Raw genomic sequence first — 22,317 nt, 5'->3', positions numbered from 1 at the left:
GTTCTTTACATTCAGAGGGTACTGTATTTTAATGACCTCTGAACAGCGGGAGGGTGCTTCTAAGGCCTCTCCATTAAGTTGGGGTAGACTGTGCGACTCTCCTGCCATTGTTGGGCTCAAGGGCTTTGACACCTCTCACTTCACACGTCAGTGCTAATTGAAGTTGTATCTCGTTGTACTAGAAAGCTTGGTAGCCTTAGCATTCAGTCCTTATAAAGTAAAATATATCATTGTAATGTATTTTTCTTCTTGGTTTTTGAAAGTAAAAAATTGTTTCAGACTAAACATTACTCACTCAGTTCCAGGTTGGATGGTGTTTTCAGGTTTCTGTTTGTTTGCCAGAGCATTTGCTGTATAGATTGGGAATAGTAAGCCTTGGTAGTGGAAAGCCTTCCAGGTAATTCCAGGTAATTCTGTCCAAAATCGGGTTGTAGGTTTGGAGTTTTGGTTTGGAATGAAAGTTGTGTTGTGGAGGGTAGCATCCTCTATATGTCCCTGCCAAAAAATGTAAGTTTATCTAACTCTAAATCTATATTTTTTGTAAAAACATGCTGAAAAATGCAGGAGCAATGTCTTTGATCTCTCACTCTCTCTCTCTCTCTCTCTCTCTCTCTCTCTCTCTCTCTCTCTCTCTCTCTCTCTCTCTCTCTCTCTCTCTCTCTCTCTCTCTCTCTCTCAATTCAATTCAATTCAATTTCAATTTAAGGGCTTTATTGGCATGGGAAACGTATGTTAACATTGCCAAAGCAAGTGAAGTAGATAGTAAACAAAAGTGAAATAAACAATAAATATTAACAGTAAACATTACACTCAGAAGTTTCAAAAGAATAAAGACATTTCAAACGTCATATTATGTATATATACAGTGTTGTAACTCTCTCTCTCTCTCTCTCTCTCTCTCTCTCTCTCTCTCTCTCTCTCTCTCTCTCTCTCTCTCTCTCTCTCTCTCTCTCTCTCTCAATTCAATTCAATTCAATTCAATTTCAATTTAAGGGCTTTATTGGCATGGGAAACGTATGTTAACATTGCCAAAGCAAGTGAAGTAGATAGTAAACAAAAGTGAAATAAACAATAAATATTAACAGTAAACATTACACTCAGAAGTTTCAAAAGAATAAAGACATTTCAAATGTCATATTATGTATATATACAGTGTTGTAACAATGTGCAAATAGTTAAAGTACAAATGGGAAAATAAATAAACATAAATATGGGTTGTATTTACAATGGTGTTTGTTCTTCACTGGTTGCCCCTTTTCTTGTGGCAACAGGTCACAAATCTTGCAGCTGTGATGGCACACTGTGGTTTTTCACCCAGTAGATAAGGGAGTTTATCAAAATTGGGTTTGTTTTCGAATTCTTTGTGGATCGCTGTAATCTGAGGGAAATATGTGTCTCTAATATGGTCATACATTTGGCAGGAGGTTAGGAAGTGCAGCTCAGTTTCCACCTCATTTTGTGGGCAGTGTGCACATAGCCTGTCTTCTCTTGAGAGCCAGGTCTGCCTACGCCCGGCCTTTCTCAATAGCAAGGCTATGCTCACTGAGTCTGTACATAGTCAAAGCTTTCCTTAAGTTTGGGTCAGTCACAGTGGTCAAGTATTCTGCCACTGTGTACTCTCTGTTTAGGGCCAAATAGCATTCTAGTTTGCTCTGTTTTTTTGTTTGTTCTTTCCAATGTGTCAAGTAATTCTCTTTTTGTTTTCTCATGATTTGGTTGGGTCTAGTTGTGTTGTTGTTGTTGTTGTCCTGGGGCTGTGTGGGGTCTGTTTGTGTTTGTGAACAGAGCCCCAGGACAAGCTTACTTAGGGGACTCTTCTCCAAGTTCATCTCTCTGTAGGTGATGGCTTTGTTATGGAAGGTTTGGGAATCGCTTCCTTTTAAGTGGTTATAGAATTTAACGGCTCTTTTCTGGATTTTGATCATTAGCGGGTATTGGCCTAATTCTGCTCTGCATGCATTATTTGGTGTTTTACGTTGTACACGGAGGATGTTTTTGCAGAATTCTGCATGCAGAGTCTCAATTTGGTGTTTGTCCCATTTTGTGAATTCTTGGTTGGTGAGCGGACCCCAGATCTCAGAACCATAAAGGGCAATGGGTTCTATAACTGATTCAAGTATTTTTAGCCAGATCCTAATTGGTATGTCAAATTTTATGTTCCTTTTGATGGCATAGAAGGCCCTTCTTGCCTTGTCTCTCAGATCGTTCACAGCTTTGTGGAAGTTACCTGTGGCGCTGATGTTTAGGCCGAGGTATGTATAGTTTTTTGTGTGCTCTAGGGCAATGGTGTCTAGATGGAATTTGTATTTGTGGTCCTGGCAACTGGACCTTTTTTGGAACACCATTATTTTTGTCTTACTGAGATTTACTGTCAGGGCCCAGGTCTGACAGAATCTGTGCAGAAGATCTAGGTGCTGCTGTAGGCCCTCCTTGGTTGGTGACAGAAGCACCAGATCGTCAGCAAACAGAAGACATTTGACTTCAGATTCTAGTAGGGTGAGGCCGGGTGCTGCAGACTGTTCTAGTGCCCTCGCCAATTCGTTGATATATATGTTGAAGAGGGTGGGGCTTAAACTGCATCCCTGTCTCACCCCACGGCCCTGTGGAAAGAAATGTGTGTGTTTTTTGCCAATTTTAACCGCACACTTGTTGTTTGTGTACATGGATTTTATAATGTCGTATGTTTTTCCCCCAACCCCACTTTCCATCAATTTGTATAGCAGACCCTCATGCCAAATTGAGTCAAAAGCTTTTTGAAATCAACAAAGCATGAGAAGACTTTGCCTTTGTTTTGGTTTGTTTGTTTGTCAATTAGGGTGTGCAGGGTGAATACGTGGTCTGTCGTACGGTAATTTGGTAAAAAGCCAATTTGACATTTGCTCAGTACATTGCTTTCACTGAGGAAATGAACTAGTCTGCTGTTAATGATAATGCAGAGGATTTTCCCAAGGTTGCTGTTGACGCATATCCCACGGTAGTTATTGGGGTCAAATTTGTCTCCACTTTTGTGGATTGGGGTGATCAGTCCTTGGTTCCAGATGTTGGGGAAGATGCCAGAGCTAAGGATGATGTTAAAGAGTTTAAGTATAGCTAATTGAAATTTGTGGTCTGTATATTTTATCATTTCATTGAGGATACCATCAACACCACAGGACTTTTTTGGGTTGGAGGGTTTGTATTTTATCCTGTAGTTCATTCAATGTAATTGGAGAATCCAGTGGGTTCTGGTAGTCTTTAATAGTTGATTCTAAGATTTGCATTTGATCATGTATATTTTTTTGCTGTTTGTTCTCTGTTATAGGGCCAAAAAGATTGGAGAAGTGGTTTACCCATACATCTCCGTTTTGGATAGATAGCTCTTCGTGTTGTTGTTTGTTTAGTGTTTTCCAATTATCCCAGAAGTGGTTAGAGTCTATGGATTCTTCAATTACATTGAGCTGATTTCTGACATGCTGTTCCTTCTTTTTCCGTAGTGTATTTCTGTATTGTTTTAGTGATTCACCATAGTGAAGGCGTAGGCTCAGGTTTTCTGGGTCTCTATGTTTTTGGTTGGATAGGTTTCTCAATTTCTTTCTTAGGTTTTTGCATTCTTCATCAAACCATTTCTCTCTCTCTCTCTCTCTCTCTCTCTCTCTCTCTCTCTCTCTCTCTCTCTCTCTCTCTCTCTCTCTCTCTCTCTCTCTCTCTCTCTCTCTCTCTCTCTCTCTCTCTCTGTACAGGTTCATGTGAAGGAGGAGGAGGAAGTTTCCACAGAGGAGCAGGAGGAGGAAGAGGAGGAGGACTGGGAAAAGGCATTATCAGTGGAGAGGTTCGTGGACATCATCACTGACTCTGCGTTCAGCGGTGGAGAAAAGATGGGCCGCAACTACAACGAGAAGGATTTTGAGTGTAAGCCATTTACCAATCTGTAGTCTTCTTTACCGGTATGCTTTTGTAGAACACAGAGTAAACTTTCAATGAATGTCTGACTAGTGTTGTCACGATACCAGAATGTTTACTTCGATACCGATACCAGGTTTAGCATCACAATACTCAAAACCATCACGATACTCGATACCAAAACGAAACCATAACAAAAAATAAGACGTATTAGCCAAAGTCACAGAATGGCACTTGATCCAGAGAGATACCCCAGCTACTGCTCTGTTCAATCGTTGGGCATCTTGTGAGTTCAATATCATTACATCTGAACATTGTATGTACGTTTTTGTTGTTGAGACAGCCATGTATGCATTAATTCAATCAATTATACAATCATACAATCATTTTGACTTTGTTTTTACCAATCTAACTACAAAACAACATAATGATAATCATTTATTTGAATGGTAAATCTCTATTGATAAACTGGGTAAATCTGATATCATGGGGCTACAGATGACAAATATTTTTTATTTATTGGAAACTGCTAGGAGAACATTTTATTGTATTGTAGTGATCAACAACATTTGCATAGAATAAGCAATGCTTCTTTTATAAAAATGTGCGTTGTCTCTTTAAGAAAGTAATGATGTCAGTTGTCGTCCAGGTAGGGGAGGGAATGGCCGGCAGGGATGGGAATGGCCGGCAGGGATGGGAATGGCCGGCAGGGATGTAGCTCAGTTGGTAGAGCATGGCGTTTGCAACGCCAGGGTTGTAGGTTCGTTTCCCACGGGGGGCTAGTATGAAAAAAAAAAAAAAAAAAAAAAAAAAAAATGTATGCACTCACTAACTGTAAGTCACTCTGGATAAGAGCGTCTGCTAAATGACTAAAATGTAAAAATGTAAATGTAGTTGTGAGGCAGAAAGTGGCTGTGGAATCTAACTTTGTGGCTATGGAATCTAGTGGAAATCAGATGGAAGGCGAGAGAGATTAAGAAATTAATTATTTTTTTGTGGCGTGGGAGACGAAGTGAATTAATTACGTTTTTGGTGACAATCAGCTTTAAAATCAGCATATTTTGCTTTATGGCTAGCATATTATCACAAACAAGGTACTAAGGTAGGGAATACAAGCTAGCAAGGAAAGTTAGGCTACAATTAAAGCTGAAATCTACCGGTATCGTCTTACATTGTAAAAGTGTTCTAACCTGTGTGTACATTGTTTTGCGAACAGCAATGAACAGGTTCAACATTTTTACATGCCTTGTTGCATTATTCAAGTGTGTTAACTTCTTTTGCAACATGAGTGTCTCCCGAGTGGCGCAGTGGTCTAAGGCACTGAATCGCAGTGCTAGCTGTGCCACTAGAGAGACCCATGGGGCGGCGCACAATTGGCCCGGCGTCGTCCAGGGTAGGGGAGGGAATGGCCGGCAGGGATCTGGCTCAGTTGGTAGAGTATGGCGTTTGCAACGCCAGGGTTGTGGGTTCGATTCCCACGGGGGGCCAGTATGAAAAATATAATATATGCACTCACTAACTGTAAGTCGCTCTGGATAAGAGTGTCTGCTAAATGACTAAAATGTAAAATGTAAATGAGTGGGGAGCTAATGCAGCCCAGACTCCTCTAGCAATGAATGAGGAAGTGGTCTTCACGCTATAAAGGGGCTGAGCTGATAGACAGACCTAATCCTCTCAATCACGTGAGACACATTTGACCCAAGTACAGAACATAACAAAAATGTAAGTACCGTTTATTCATTTTTTTTTTTATCGACAAAGTACCGAATTTTCAGGATAACTTGCAACACTACTGCTTACCCAGTTTTTTGGGGGTGTTCTCCGAACTTAATAACCGTTTTTGCTAACAGGAATGAGTGTTGCCTTAAAGATAATATGTTGGTATCACTTAAAGGTCCAATGTAGCCGTTTTTATCTCAATATCAAATCATTTTTTGGTAACAATTAAGTACCTTACTGTGATTGTTTTCAATTAAAATCGTCAAAAAGAAAGAAAAATAGCTTCTTAGCAAAGAGCAATTTCTCAAGCAAGAATTTTGCTAGGACTGTCTGGGAGTGGTTTGAGCGGGGAGGGGAAAACTAAAAATGTGCTGTTATTGGCAGAGAGGTTTGGAACTCTCTTTCTTCTTGGTCTATTAACTAATTTACCACCTGGTGATGTCACCATGGAAGGCCAAAACTCCATCCCGCTAAAATAGGCTGACATTTCAGCCGGTCTTTTCAAACAACTCTTACACTAAAAGGGAATAATCATCATTTTCACATTTTCACAGTATTATTCCAACCTCATATAAACACAACATGCAACAATTTCTAAGATTTTACTGAGTCACAGTTCATATATGGATATCATTCAATTGAAATAAATTCATTAGGCCCTAATCTATGGATTTCACATGACTGGGAATACAGATATGTATATGTTGGTCACAGATACCTTAAAAAAATAGGTGAATCCGAAAACCAGTCATTATCTGGTGTGACCACCATATGCCTCATGCAGTGCGACACATCTCCTTCGCATAGAGTTGATCAGGCTTTTGCGACATGGGGCTGTGCATTATCAGGCTGAAACATGACGTGATGGCGGCAGATGAATGGCATGACAGTGGGCCTCAGGATCTTGTCATGGTATCTCTGTGTATTCAAATTACCATTGATAAAATGCAATTGTGCTTGTTGAGTTGGGCAGTGGTCTAAGGCACTTCATCGCAGTGCTAGCTGTGCCACTAGAGATCCTGGTTGGAATCCAGGCTCTGTCGTAGCCGGCCGCGACCGGGAGACCCATGGGGCGGCGCACAATTGGCCCAGCGTCGTCCAGGGTAGGGGAGGGAATGGCCGGCAGGGATGTAGCTCAGTTGGTAGAGCATGGCATTTGCAACGCCAGGGTTGTGGGTTTGATTCCAGTATGAAAAAATAATAATGTATGCACTCACTAACTGTAAGTCACTCTGGATAAGAGCGTCTGCTAAATGACTAAAATGTAAATGTTGTCCATATTTTATGCCTGCCAATACCATAACCCCACCGCCACCAAGTGGCACTCTGTTCACATCGTTGACATCAGCAAACCGCTCGTTCACACAACGCCATGCATGTGGTCTGCGGTTGTGAGGCCGGTTGGATGTACTGCCAAATTCTCGAAAATAATGTTGGAGGCGGCTTATGGTAGAGAAATTAACATTAAATTATCTGGCAACAGCTCTGGTGTACATTCCTGCAGGCAGCATGCCAATTGCACACTCCCTCAAAACTTGCGACATCTGTGGCATTGTGTTGTGTGTTGAAAATGCAAATTTTAGAGTGGCCTTTTATTGTCCACAGCACAAGGTGCACCTGTGTATAACACACCTGTCAGGTGGATGGATTATCTTGGCAAAGGAGAAATGCTTACTAACAGGGATGTAAACAAATTTGTGCTCAACATTTTACAGAAATAAGCTTTTTGTGCATATGTAAAAATCTTTCGATCTTTTATGTCAGCTCATGAAACATGGGACCAACACTTTACATGTTGCATTTATATTTTTGTTCAGTGTATATAAAACACAGGAAAATCATGTTTTTGAATGACACTGGGCCTTTAACTTAAGCCTGTCAGTATCATTCTTAATAATTTGTTATAAGCATATGAGCCTTTGTAATGTCAGGGGCATTTCTGTCTGTTCATCAACATTTCAATTGCTTTAAAATGTCTGATCTGAGTTATTTAAAAAAAATGATCAGATGGTTAGAATACATTATAAAGGGGTTGTAACTGCTCATGACAAGTCTTGCACGCATTATGTCGGCAGGCTTGTACGCTATTTTCACTTAAACTCCTACCCTTCCTTTCACAGATCACCGGCACACCTTTCACCACACCCACCACCCGCTGTCCACCCATCTACCCCCACCCCAGCGTCTACGCAAGCGGGTGCTCAGCATGGACCGTAACCACTGGCGCAAGAAGAAGCGCAAGAACAAAAAAACCTCCATGGCGCCCTCGGAGGTCACGCCCACCATCCATGAGGTAGACGAGGAGGAGGAGGTGTCTGAAACAGAGGGGCGGGACCTGGCAGCCACGCCCACCGAGCAGCCCGATGACCAACTGCAGGTAACATAACAGAGAAAGGTGTGATCATGTCTGACAGCTTATCAGAATACTTCTTATTGTTATTGATCATTTCTTGTTTATTCAGTCCGATACAACGTTTGGAATGTTGCAAGTAGAAGTTTAGTTTATTAATTTGTTATATATTAATTCAGTATATTCATTTCAAAGACACTCCAGAGAGAAATGTCTGTCACACTCTACAAGTTATGTGTGAGGGAGGAAGGCTGGGAATTCTGGTCTCCTGTGTAATATGAGAGCTTTGATGAAGAGCAGGCAGCAGCTGACACAGGGAAGATGAAGATATGTTAGTACTAGTCTATCAGGTGCCCTGGAGAGAGAGAAAGAGAGGGAGATAGTTGACTTATCTTCCCCTGCTACTTGTACTACAACTATTTGCACGTTGTTGAAAAAACACTGTACACGGCTGATAATATGACATTAGAAACATCTTTATCCTTTTGAAACCTTTGAGTGCAATTTATTTATTTATTTCTTCTCACTTTTGTTTATTGTTTATTTCACTTGCTTTGGCAATGTTAACACATGTTGCCCGAGAGAGAGAGAGAGAGAGAGAGAGAGAGAGAGAGAGAGAGAGAGAGAGAGAGAGAGAGAGAGAGAGAGAGACAGAGAGAGACAGAGAGACAGAGAGAGAGAGAGAGAGAGAGAGAGGCAGAGAGAGAGGAGAGACAGAGAGAGAGACAGAGAGAGAGAGGAGAGACAGAGAGAGAGAGAGAGAGAGACAGAAAGAGAGAGAGAGAGAGAGACAGAAAGAGAGAGACTTAAGAGTTAGGAGTCCTATGTTCGACACCTTCTGCCAAAGTCTGACTGGGACAGGACAGCACCTGACTTGAACTGACACTCATGATCCAGGTACTTGAAGTCAATCAACTGGCCTTTGGATTGAACCTTCAGATGGAGCTGTTAGGGATTTCCTGTACAAGGACCAATGTAACCAACTCCCTCTCCTCTCAGTTTAGCCTGGGGAGTGAGGAGAATTTGGAGCCGGCTCTCCCCCTAACTTCCTTCCACATGGAGAGCGAACAACAACATCCGCCGCCAGAGAAGGCCACACTGGCCACGGCAGAAGAGGAGGAGGTGGTGGAGGGGGAGATGGAGGAGGGGGAGATGGAGGAGGAGCAGCAACAACAGGAGGTTCGGGAGCAACCAGAGGATGAGGAGGGTGATGAAGAGTCCACCAACAGGTGTGCCCAGACTCAGATGTTTGGATGCATAAAGCAATGTGACGGTAGCTAGCAGGTGATTAGGTACAGTAACTTGGCTGTGTGGTGAAACAATGAAGTTATTTCAAATCAGCCAATTGTATTGTTCACTTCAAAATGCAGCAACCAGCCAACACTTATTTTGTTAGCACACCTCGCCGTAAGGCACAAGGTGAAACTAGGATTATACTAGAAAGATGATATGCTTCGTGAATTGTGAACTAAGAAAACACAGAACTAGAGTGCACTAAAAATAGTACAGTGCCTACAATATTTATTTTGTATGACAGAGGTCTGTACTCAACATTTGAAGATATTTAATGATCTCATCAACCAAATACCCAGCTCTTCCTACAATGCTCTTCATTTTAAGAACTTCTAACATTCCATGCTCATTACTCCCGATTCCAGTAGAATTATTTGTTTTTAAGTGAACATCTAAAAACATCAAAGCATTTATGTGGCTCAAAAGGACACAGTGTGCCTGTCACAATCATGTCTCGAGGGGCACGTGTCCTAGATATGATCTTTATGAGCAAACCCATCTGACTCATTAACACACAGCTATGAGAATATGAATTATTTGATAATGGATTTAATAATGTATGGATTCATCCTGGGAGGTCAGGGACTGTGTGGAGCCCAGGGTCATATTCATTAGGGCACAACGTAGCAAAACATTTTGCAACGGAAACAAAAATTAGCATTTCTTATTGGACAACTCCAGGTAGTCCCTCCCTGTTTTATTCAGTTTTCTTCCACTTGGAGCCTAATGAATACAACCCAGGTACTTGTTTTCCCCACTACAGGGTGGTTAATCTCATTGATTTATTATTATTGCAGCAGCAAACAAGGAACATAGTCACAATGTCATGTAATGTTATGCAATTGGGTGAGGAAGCCAGTGTTTGTGGTGCTGTGATGTGTTCTGGCGCCCTCTGGTGGATGATGCACCACACTACACCCAACAATCAAACCCTTCCCAGATTATTCATTCTGTGTGTGTGTGTGTGTGCCAGTCAAGATGTTTGTTTGTATGGACTGGGTTGATGTTTGATACCATGTTCATTTTTGAAGAAAATGAACTGGTTTATGGCTGACGGTCCTTCATGATATTTGACACAATGGATTACAGATATTTACCTGACATACTTGAAAAGCAAACATTTGAAGAATCAAATACAATATGATGGGTTTTCACATGCACTCAAGTGATCCCGCTGCACTCTCCGTGATCCTCCCTGTGTTCCCCTTCCCCAGGTGCCCCCCCTCTGCGGACCCCCCTAGCATGACCACCTGCGGCTGGTTCAGGAGGAATCCTCTCCACCCTGCTCCGCGGACCAGTTACGACCTGCGGGAGCGCGTCTGCATTGGCAGCATGACGGCCATGGAAACAGCCGTGTACCAGAAGGTGCCCACCGACGAGGCTGAGGCTCAGATGCTGGCTAGCGCCGACCTGGACGACATGAAGAGTAAGACTCGCACACACACACCAGAGAGAACGAACCATTCCCATATCAACCCCGCTAGCCAATCCTCCTGCTATAGAGCTACCTTCCTGCGGCCCTAATCTACCACATCTGATTCTACTAATCAGCTGCTTCTCTGGACCTTGATTGGCTGAATCTGGTGTATACTGTATTTGTAGGGCTAGAGTAAAAGCCTGCACTCCCAGCTGCTGGAGGAGGGTTGACCACTCCTGCCTGCCTTAGCCCCCGTTTCCTGAACAAGGGCATACCATGTTTATTGAAAGTAGAGGGTAAAGGTAGTGTAATTCATACAAAGTAACGTTGGTGGCAGTTTTAAATAATAAACCTAATGCATACCTTGAGACTTAAATATATTTGGACCAAAGTCTCGGTTCCTCACTTGGCGCCTCTTGATGGACAGACCCAGTCAGCATCCTTTACGCCTGACAAAGGCAGGTTGCTCCAATTGCATGCCATGCTCCAGTTGCCTTCCCATCTGTTCTGCTGTGGGAGTTTGAAGGTGACAGTTTGAAGCAGGTCTGAGAACAGGGATAAAACATCAAATATAAATCACATACCCCACAGGATTGATGAACTAATGCCCCAGTAGATAAGTATGGAAATATGTTTAATGATACTGTGTTACCATAGTTCATATTTTTGAACAAAACACATGGAGGGAAATCTGCTAGTTTAGGGCACCCTCTATTGACATAAAAATATATGACATATCTGTCTAATATATTATCTGTGTGATATTCTATTTAGGGTATATGTCCTTATGTGAGAGTGTAATATATGGTGTTGCTATGTTGTTGTAGTAGGATATACTGTGATTTTATAGGGTGAATATGTGAATACTGTGATTTGATAGGGTGGATATGTGAATACTGTGATTTGATTGGGTGGATATGTGAATACTGTGATTTGATAGGGTGGATATGTGACTACTGTGATTTGATAGGGTGGATATGTGTATACTGTGATTTGATAGGGTGGATATGTGAATACTGTGATTTGATAGGGTGGATATGTGACTACTGTGATTTGATAGGGTGGATATGTGAATTCTGTGATTTGATAGGGTGGATATGTGACTACTGTGATTTGATAGGGTGGATATGTGTATACTGTGATTTGATAGGGTGAATATGTGAATCAAAAGGGACAGAAACAAGACAGAGAAAGGAAGGGTGTCAATGTTGAGAAGAACATTTCCTATGTGTGAATGTTGAGAAGAACATTTCCTATGTGTGAATGAAAGTGTGTGAGTGTGGTGGTGTGTGTGTGTGCGTGCACGTGTGAGCAATTGTGTGTGTGTGCATGTGTCTGTTCACTAGCCAGTGCAAGCGTGGGCATTTGGAAGGTGGGATGCTTGTCTACTTGTCTGTGTGAGTGTTGGTCTGTATGACGCTAGGCCCTTGGGAAGGGAAAGCTACAGTATATGAGTGGGGAAATCAGGAGGGTGATATGCCTGATGTTGTTTACCTCACACAGATGAATGTCAGGGGGCTTGTGCTTGTTTGCCGGACTGTGGAAGTGTCAATGTTTAGGGGTGAGAGTTTTGTTTTGGACCTGAGAGAGAAGAGAGAGAGAGAGAGAGAGAGAGAGAGAGAGAGAGAGAGAGAGAGAGAGAGAGAGAGAGAGAGATACTCAATCATGAGGCATCAAAGCCAAAGGAACTGAATAATATTAAGAAATGCTATAGATGGAAGGAAAGTAGTGTTGAAACCTACCAAAAACAATTAGGAAACAACAAATTCAATCCATTCTAGACAACTTCCTGGATAAAACGTTCCACTGTAATAGTGAAGGTGTAAACTTGGCAGTAGAAAACCTAAACAGTATATTTGACCTCTCAGCTTCCCTATCAAATCTAAAAATCTCTAACAGAAAACCAAAGAAAAGTAATAACAGTGATAAATGGTTTGATGAAGAATGCAAAAACCTAAGAAAGAAATTGAGAAACCTATCCAACCAAAAACATAGAGACCCAGAAAACCTGAGCCTACGCCTTCACTATGGTGAATCACTAAAACAATCCAGAAATACACTACGGAAAAAGAAGGAACAGCATGTCAGAAATCAGCTCAATGTAATTGAAGAATCCATAGACTCTAACCACTTCTGGGAAAATTGGAAAACACTAAACAAACAACAACACGAAGAGCTATCTATCCAAAACGGAGATGTGTGGGTAAACCACTTCTCCAATCTTTTTGGCCCTATAACAGAGAACAAACAGCCAACAAATATACATGATCAAATGCAAATCTTAGAATCAACTATTAAAGACTACCAGAACCCACTGGATTCTCCAATTACATTGAATGAACTACAGGACAAAATACAAACCCTCCAACACAAAAAGTCCTGTGGTGTTGATGGTATCCTCAATGAAATGATAAAATATACAGACCACAAATTTCAATTAGCTATACTTAAACTCTTTAACATCATCCTTAGCTCTGGCATCTTCCCCAATATTTGGAACCAAGAACTGATCACCCCAATCCACAAAAGTGGAGACAAATTTGACCCCAATAACTACCGTGGGATATGCGTCAACAGCAACCTTGGGAAAATCCTCTGGATTATCATTAACAGCAGACTCATACATTTCCTCAGTGAAAACAATGTACTGAGCGGTACCGGAGTGCCAAGTCTAGGTCCAAAATACTTCTCAACAGCTTCTACCCCCAAGCCATAAGACTCCTGAACAGCTAATCATGGCTACCCGGACTATTTGCACTGCCCCCCCACCCCATCCTTTTTACGCTGCTGCTACTCTGTTAATTATTTATGCATAGTCACTTTAACTCTACCCACATGTACATATTACCTCAACTAGCCGGTGCCCCCGCACATTGACTCTGCACCGGTACCCCCCTGTATATATAGCCTCCCTACTGTTATTTTATTTTACTTCTGCTCTTTTTTTTCTCAACACTTTTTTTGTTGTTGTTTTATTTTTACTTTTTTGTTAAAAATAAATGCACTGTTGGTTAAGGGCTGTAAGTAAGCATTTCACTGTGATGTCTGCACCTGTTGTATTCGGCGCATGTGACCAATAAAATTAGATTAGATTTGATTTGATTTGAAATGTCAAATTGGCTTTTTACCAAATTACCGTACGACAGACCACGTATTCACCCTGCACACCCTAATTGACAAACAAACAAACCAAAACAAAGGCAAAGTCTTCTCATGCTTTGTTCATTTCAAAAAAAGCTTTTCAATCCATTTGGCATGACGGTCTACTATACAAATTGATGGAAAGTGGGGTTGGGGGAAAAACATACAACATTATAATATCCATGTACACAAACAAAAAGTGTGCGGTTAAAATTGGCAAAAAACACACACATTTCTTTCCACAGGGCCGTGGGGGGAGACAGGGATGCAGCTTGAGCCCCACCCTCTTCAACATAAATATCATGGAATTGGCGAGGGCACTAGAACAGTCTGCAGCACCCGGCCTCACCCTACTGGACTCTGAAGTCAAATGTCTACTGTTTGCTGATGATCTGATGCTTCTGTCCCCAACCATGGAGGGCCTACAGCAGCACCTAGATCTTCTGCAAAGATTCTGTCAGACCTGGGCCCTGACAGTAAATCTCAGTAAGACAAACATGATTGTGTTCCAAAAAAGGTCCAGTTGCCAGGACCACAAATACAAATTCCATTTAGACACCATTGCCCTAGAGCACACAAAAAACGATACGTACCTCGGCCTAAACATCAGCGCCACAGGTAACTTCCACAAAGCTGTGAACGATCTGAGAGACAAGGCAAGAAAGGCCTTCTACGCCATCAAAAGGAACATCAAATTAAACATACTAATTAGGATCGGGCTAAAAATACCAAATTGAGACTCTGCATGCAGAATTTTGTAAAAAATATCCTCCGTGAACAACGTAAAACACAAAATAAGCATGCAGAGCGGAATTAGGCCGAGACCCACTAAATATCAAAATCCAGAAAAGAGCTGTTAAATTCTACAACCACCTAAAAGGAAGTGATTCCCAAACCTTCCACCTACAGAGAGGTGAGCCTGGAGAAGAGTCCCCTAAGCAAGCTGGTCCTGGGGCTCTGTTCACAAACACAAACAGACCCCACAGATCCCCAGGACAGCAACACAATTAGACCCAACCAAATCATGAGAAAGCAAAAAGATAATTACTTGACACATTGGAAAGAATTTACAAAAAAACGGCACAAACTAGAATGATATTTGGCCCTAAACAGAGAGTACACAGTGGCAGAATACCTGACCACTGTGACTGACCCAAAATTAAGGAAAACTTTGACTACTTACATACAGTGGGGAAAAAAAGTATTTAGTCAGCCACCAATTGTGCAAGTTCTCCCACTTAAAAAGATGAGAGAGGCCTGTAATTTTCCTCATAGGTACACGTCAACTATGACAGACAAAATGAGAAAAAAAAATCCAGAAAATCACATTGTAGGATTTCTTATGAATTTATTTGCAAATTATGTTGGAAAATAAGTATTTGGTCAATAACAAAAGTTTCTCAATACTTTGTTATATACCCTTTGTTGGCAATGACACAGGTCAAACGTTTTCTGTAAGTCTTCACAAGGTTTTCACACACTGTTGCTGGTATTTTGGCCCATTCCTCCATGCAGATCTCCTCTAGAGCAGTGATGTTTTGGGGCTGTCGCTGGGCAACACAGACTTTCAACTCCCTCCAAAGATTTTCTATGGGGTTGAGATCTGGAGACTGGCTAGGCCACTCCAGGACCTTGAAATGCTTCTTACGAAGCCACTCATTCGTTGCCCGGGCAGTGTGTTTGGGATCATTGTCATGCTGAAAGACCCAGCCACGTTTCATCTTCAATGCCCTTGCTGATGGAAGGAGGTTTTCACTCAAAATCTCACGATACATGGCCCCATTCATTCTTTCATTTACACGGATCAGTCGTCCTGGTCCCTTTACAGAAAAACAGCCCCAAAGCATGATGTTTCCACCCCCATGCATCACAGTAGGTATGGATGCAACTCAGCATTCTTTATCCTCCAAACACGACAAGTTGAGTTTTTACCAAAAAGTTCTATTTTGGTTTCATCTGACCATATGACATTCTCCCAATCCTCTTCTGGATCATCCAAATGCACTCTAGCAAACTTCAGATGGGCCTGGACATGTACTGGCTTAAGCAGGGGGACACGTCAGCACTGCAGGATTTGAGTCCCTGGCGGCGTAGTGTGTTACTGATGGTAGGCTTTGTTACTTTGGTCCCAGCTCTCTGCAGGTCATTCACTAGGTCCCCCCGTGTGGTTCTGGGATTTTTGCTCACCGTTCTTGTGATCATTTTGACCCCACGGGGTGAGATCTTGCGTGGCGCCCCAGATCGAGGGAGATTATCAGTGGTCTTGTATGTCTTCCATTTCCTAATAATTGCTCCCACAGTTGATTTATTCAAACCAAGCTGCTTACCTATTGCAGATTCAGTCTTCCCAGCCTGGTGCAGGTCTACAATTTTGTTTCTGGTGTCCTTTGACAGCTCTTTGGTCTTGGCCATAGTGGAGTTTGTTGTGTGACTGTTTGAGGTTGTGGACAGGTGTCTTTTATACTGATAACAAGTTCAAACAGGTGCCATTAATACAGGTAACGAGTGGAGGACAGAGGAGCCTCTTAAAGAAGAAGTTACAGGTCTGTGAGAGCCAGAAATCTTGCTTGTTTGTAGGTGACCAAATACTTATTTTCCACCATCATTTGCAATTAAATTCATTAAAAATCCTACAATGTGATTTTCTGGATTTTTTTTCCTCAATTTGTCTGTCATAGTTGACGTGTACCTATGATGAAAATTACAGGCCTCTCTCTTCTTTTTAAGTGGGAGAACTTGCACAATTGGTGGCTGACTAAATACTTTTTTCCCCCACTGTACTCAGTGAACATAGCCTTGCTATTGAGAGGCCGCCGTAGGCAGACCAGGCTCTCAAGAGAAGACAGGCTACAGTATGTGCCTACTGCCCACAAAATGAGGTGGAAACAGAGTTTCACTTTCTAACCTCCTGCCAAATGTATGACCATATTGTGTCACGAGTTACAAAGCCAGAACCCAGAAGCAGACCAGGACAAGGTAAGTTGAAACGAAGGTGAGTGTTTATTTACAAATTCAAGAGTGATGCTGAATAATCCAGGGAACAGAGCGGGCGGCGTTGATTAGTTGTTGGGGGTGCAGTGGTTGATCCCGTCATGGCTCGGCAGCCGCCGACCACCAGGCAGAGGTTGGATGAAGGCTCCGGACGAGTGACTGCAGATGGAACAAAACGGAGGTCAGTAAACAACAAACCAACAAGGTGCAAAAACAACAAAACTACCGCTAGAGGCTCTAAGACTGATACTCTGGTAAACCTACTGTTCATGGCTAACGATCCGGCAGGGACTGGATGTTAGGCCAGAGCCTAAGAAGGGTGATGATCAGGACCAGGTGTGCAGATTGCTGATGGGATGCAGGTGCGGAAATCAAGAGAGCTCCCCGGAGCGTTCCAGAACCCTCGGGAAACTGGAGATCACGAACAGAAAAAACTAGTCCACAGACAGGACCCGACTCAGACTGCCGGGATCGTTACAGTACCCCCCCTCCGACGAACGCCACCGGGCGGACTCCCCGGAGCGCCAGGATGGAGGCGGTAGAAGTCACGGATGAGGTCAGCATCTAGGATCTGTCGCCGCGGAATCCAACTCCTCTCTTCCGGACCATACCCCTCCCAGTCCACGAGATACTGGAAACCCCGGCCCCGCCGTCTGGAATCCATAATGCGTCGCACCGTGTAGGCAGGACCACCTCCGATCATCCGAGGAGGAGGAGGAGGAGGCGGAGGAGGCAACAGAGGACTGAGGAAAACAGGCTTGAGGCAGGAGACATGAAAGGTGGGATGGACTCTGAGCGTCCTCGGGAGTTTGAGTCGAACTGCCACCGGATTGATCACCTTCTCCACCACAAACGGACCAATGAACTTCGGTAACAACTTCCTAGACTCAGTCCGTAAAGGAAGATCCCGTGTGGCCAACCAGACCCTATCTCCGATGGTATAGGTGGGAGCGGGGATCCGGCGACGATTCGCCTGGAGCTGATACCGGTCCGAAACTCTAAGGAGTGCCTTTCTGGCCCGATGCCAGGTCCGGTGGCAACGACGAATATGGGCCTGAACAGAAGGCACTGAGAGCTCCTTCTCCTGAGAAGGGAACAAGGGAGGTTGGTAGCCATACAGGCACTGGAAGGGGAGACATCCCAGTGGCAGATGTAGGGAGAGTATTGTGGGCATACTCAACCCAAGGCAACTGAGAGACCCAGGAGGTGGGGTTGGAAGAGGCCAGGCAGCGTAGCGTGGATTCCATCTTCTGGTTGGCTCTCTCCGCCTGACCATTAGATTGGGGGTGAAAACCAGATGTGAGACTGACTGTAGCTCCAATGGCCAAACAGAAGGACTTCCAGACAGCAGAGGTAAACTGAGGGCCACGGTCGGGAAACGATATCACTGGGCAACCCGTGGACCCTGAAAACCTCCCTAACCAGGATCTCGGACGTCTCCGAGGCAGAGGGAAGCTTGGCAATTGGCACAAAGTGGGCGAACTTGCTGAATCTGTCCACGATAGTCAGAACGACCGTGTTCCCCTCAGAAGCGGGCAACCCAGTGACAAAGTCCAGGGCCAGATGCGACCATGGTCGCGGGGAATAGGAAGGGGGTGAAGTAGTCCAGAGCTGGGCCGATTGGTACCCTTATTCTGCGCACACACTGGACAGGCAGCAACATAACCCCGAGTATCCTCGGCCATGGCAGGCCACCAAAAACGTCTGCGAAGAAACGCCATCGTCCGAGCCACGCCAGGGTGACAAGCCATCTTGCTGGCGTGGGACCATTTGAGGACCGCAGGACGAACCGACTCAGGCACAAACAACCGACCGGGTGGACCGTTACCGGGACCGGGCTGCGTCCGAAGAGCCGCCATCACCTCCTCCTCAATCTTCCACCTAACAGCTCCCACGACGCAGTTCGGGGGAGAATTGTCTCGGTCTTGGACCCACTCTCCTCCGTCTTGGAGAACATCCGAGACAAGGCGTCCGCCTTGCCGTTCTTAGATCCAGGTCGGAACGTCAGGGAAAAATTGAATCGTCCGAAAAACAACGACCACCTGGCCTGGACGGGAGTTGAGACGTCTAGCCGATTGCACGTAAGCAAGATTCTTGTGGTCAGTCCAGACAATAAACGGTTGCTCCGCCCCCCTCCAACCAGTGGCGCCACTCCTCCAAGGCAAGTTTCACCGCGAGAAGCTCCCGGTTACCCACATCGTAATTCCTCTCCCGCAGGCGAAAGGCGACGAGAGTAGTAGGCGCAGGGATGGAGTTTACTGTCCGTGGAGCATCGCTGCGACAGGATGGCGCCAACTCCCACATCAGACGCGTCCACTTCAACGACGAACTGACGGGCCGTGTCCGGTTGAGAGAGAATCGGTGCGTTGGTGAATCGCCTCTTCAAATCCAGAAACGCTCGATCCGCCTCCGGATTCCACTTGAAGCTCCTGATACTGGAAGTCAAGGCAGTTAACGGAGCGGCCACACGGCTGTAATCCCGGATGAATCTGCGGTAGAAATTCGCAAACCCCAAAAATCTCTGGAGCTGCAATCTCGTACCGGGCTGGGCCCATTCCAGAACCGCTCTAACCTTCTCCTGGTCCATCCTAATCTCTCCCCTGGAGATGATGTACCCGAGAAAGGATGTCGTGTGGGCGTGAAACTCGCACTTCTCGGCCTTCACGAACAGGCGATTCTCCAACAATCGCTGCAGAACCTGCCGGACATGCTGGACGTGGTCGGAAGGTTCCTTCGAGAAGATCAGAATGTCATCCAGGTAAACAAACACAAAGAGACCGATCATATCTCTCAGGACGTCGTTCACCATACTCTGGAATACCGCTGGAGCATTGGTCAGTCCAAACGGCATCACCTGATACTCGAAGTGACCCATCGGTGTATTGAAACCCGTCAACCACTCGTCTCCCTCTCTGATCCGGACCATGTGATACGCATTGCGTAGGTCTAGCTTGGTGAACACCGTAGCACCCTGTAATGAGTCGAAGGCAGAACTCATCAAGGGCAGGGGATACTTGTTCTTGACCGTGATGTCATTCAACCCCCGATAATCAATACATGGTCGAAGAGAGCCATCCTTCTTACCCACAAAGAAGAATCCTGCCCCCAGGGGTGATGACGAGGGACGAACGAGACCAGCAGCTAGGGACTCCTTGATGTAGGTCTCCAAAGCCTCACGTTCAGGGCGGGAGATACTGTATAACCTTCCCTTGGGGTAGACAGCTCCAGGGAACAGGTTGATGGCACAATCATATGGTCGGTGGGGAGGGAGTGACAGAGCCTTCTGCTTACTGAACACTTCCCCCAAATCGTGATATGTCTCGGGAACCAGGGACAAATCTGGGGGTTTAGCCTCAATCACCTGACTGGGAACCGAATGGGGACAGGCAGTCTTGAGACAGTTAGCATGACAATCAAGGCTCCAACTCATTACCTTGCCCGTCACCCAATCGAACGTGGGATTGTGTTCCTTCAGCCAGGGGTATCCAAGGACCAGAGGAACATGGGAAGACGGCAGAATGAAGAATGAAATCATCTCCGAATGATTCCCCGACAACAGCATCTTAACCGGTTCAGTCCTCATCGTGATACGTGCCAGACTACTGCCGTTCAGAGTGGTCGCTTCAATGGCTTCCGGCAATTGCTCCTTGGAAAGCCCCAGCTGTTCCACCAACTCGGCATCAAGAAAGCTTCCATCGGCACCTGAATCGATAAAAGCGTTAATCGCTAAGCTCTGATTCCTGTTCACAAGGGTAGCCGGGAAACGGGGTCTGACAGAGGTACTGAGAGGTTGAAACTGGCTCGCTAAAAGTCCTCCCAACTTTAGCGAGCCGGGCAGTTTGACGACCGCCGGGAACAAGTGGAGATGTAATGTCCCGAGCTACCACAGTAGAGGCAGCAGTTGGTCTTACGTCTATGTTGACGCTCCTCCTTGGTTAACCCGTGCCGCCCCCACTTGCATGGGTTCAGAATCGGGAGAGAGGACCTCTCCACTAATCCTTTGTGGTGGAGAATGATCGACGTGTTCTGGTCCACCACCCGACCCGACTGGGAACTGAGAAGCTGATCGACTGGACGGACCCCATTGCTTCTCCCTCCTTCGCTCTCGGACTCGATTATCCACCCGAATAGACAAGGCTACCAAGCTGTCCAGGTCACTAGGCTCCGGATAGGAGATCAGCTCATCCTTGAGCTGCTCCGACAGACCCTGGTAAAAGGCCGCTTGCAGAGACTCCTCATTCCACCCACTCTCCACAGCCAACGTCTTGAACTCGATCACGAAGTCGGCCACGCTGCGAGTTCCTTGGTGGAGCGAAAACAGGCGCCTAGCTGCGTCCCTCCCTCGGACGGAATGGTCGAAGAGCTTCCTCATCTCGGCCGTGAACCCCTGGTATGAAGCCATGCAGGGGTCTTGTCGTTCCCAAACGGCTGAAGCCCACTCCAGCGCTCGACCACGCAGCAACTCAATCACAAAGGCTATCCTAGCCTTGTCTGTGGCATAAGAGTAGGGCTGTAGATCGAACACTAACCCACACTGCATAAGGAAAGAACGGCATCTTCCCAGCTCCCCCTCATATTTATCCGGCGTCGGAACCTTGGGCTCACGGAAGGACACCGCTTCAGACGCGGCAGGCGAGATGGGTGAAACCGGTAGTGGATCCTCCACCGGAAACTTGCGCTGGTTCTGGACCTCCGTCAGACCGGTAGAAAGGTTCGAACTGCCAACGCGATCTCCTGTAGCTCCGTGCTATGATGGCCCAACATCTTCTCCTGATGGGTAATGGCATGGCGAACAGAGTCCAGGTCCGCTGGGTTCATTACTGGCCGGATCGTTCTGTCACGAGTTACAAAGCCAGAACCCAGAAGCAGACCAGGACAAGGTAAGTTGAAACGAAGGTGAGTGTTTATTTACAAATTCAAGAGTGATGCTGAATAATCCAGGAACAGAGCGGGCGGCGTTGATTAGTTGTTGGGGGTGCAGTGGTTGATCCCGTCATGGCTCGGCAGCCGCCGACCACCAGGCAGAGGTTGGATGAAGGCTCCGGACGAGTGACTGCAGATGGAACAAAACGGAGGTCAGTAAACAACAAACCAACAAGGTGCAAAAACAACAAAACTACCGCTAGAGGCTCTAAGACTGATACTCTGGTAAACCTACTGTTCATGGCTAACGATCCGGCAGGGACTGGATGTTAGGCCAGAGCCTAAGAAGGGTGATGATCAGGACCAGGTGTGCAGATTGCTGATGGGATGCAGGTGCGGAAATCAAGAGAGCTCCCCGGAGCGTTCCAGAACCCTCGGGAAACTGGAGATCACGAACAGAAAAAACTAGTCCACAGACAGGACCCGACTCAGACTGCCGGGATCGTTACATATTGTAGACACATATTTCCCTCAGATCACACAGACCCACAAAGAATTTTAAAACAAATCCATTCTTGATAAGCTACCATATCTATTAGGTGAAATACCACAGTGTACCATCACATCAGCAAGATTTGTGACCTATTGAAGAAAATGGCAACCG

The 22,317-nt window shown here is 45.0% G+C and overlaps 1 protein-coding gene across 3 annotated transcripts in view; it reads left to right on the top strand.

The window, feature by feature from the left end:
* The first annotated feature begins 3,722 nt into the window (after nucleotides 1-3,722).
* The window catches only part of LOC121536476 (anion exchange protein 3-like), a 61,864-nt gene continuing 43,269 nt past the window's right edge, over nucleotides 3,723-22,317 (top strand). For 2 of the 3 annotated variants that reach the window (XM_045206745.1, XM_041843770.2), the window contains exons 1-4: nucleotides 3,723-3,888; nucleotides 7,719-7,975; nucleotides 8,948-9,177; nucleotides 10,456-10,667. In XM_045206745.1, coding sequence (XP_045062680.1) covers nucleotides 3,855-3,888; nucleotides 7,719-7,975; nucleotides 8,948-9,177; nucleotides 10,456-10,667 — 733 coding nt within the window. In that variant the 5' untranslated portion in view covers nucleotides 3,723-3,854. The remainder of the gene's footprint in view (nucleotides 3,889-7,718; nucleotides 7,976-8,947; nucleotides 9,178-10,455; nucleotides 10,668-22,317) is intronic. The other variant, XM_041843768.2, reaches the window with a different exon arrangement.

The sequence above is a fragment of the Coregonus clupeaformis genome, chromosome 23, assembly GCF_020615455.1.
Source record: "Coregonus clupeaformis isolate EN_2021a chromosome 23, ASM2061545v1, whole genome shotgun sequence".
Lineage (NCBI taxonomy): Eukaryota > Metazoa > Chordata > Actinopteri > Salmoniformes > Salmonidae > Coregonus > Coregonus clupeaformis.
Note: the sequence above shows the minus strand (reverse complement) of the source record. Positions and strands in the feature narration are given on the sequence as shown.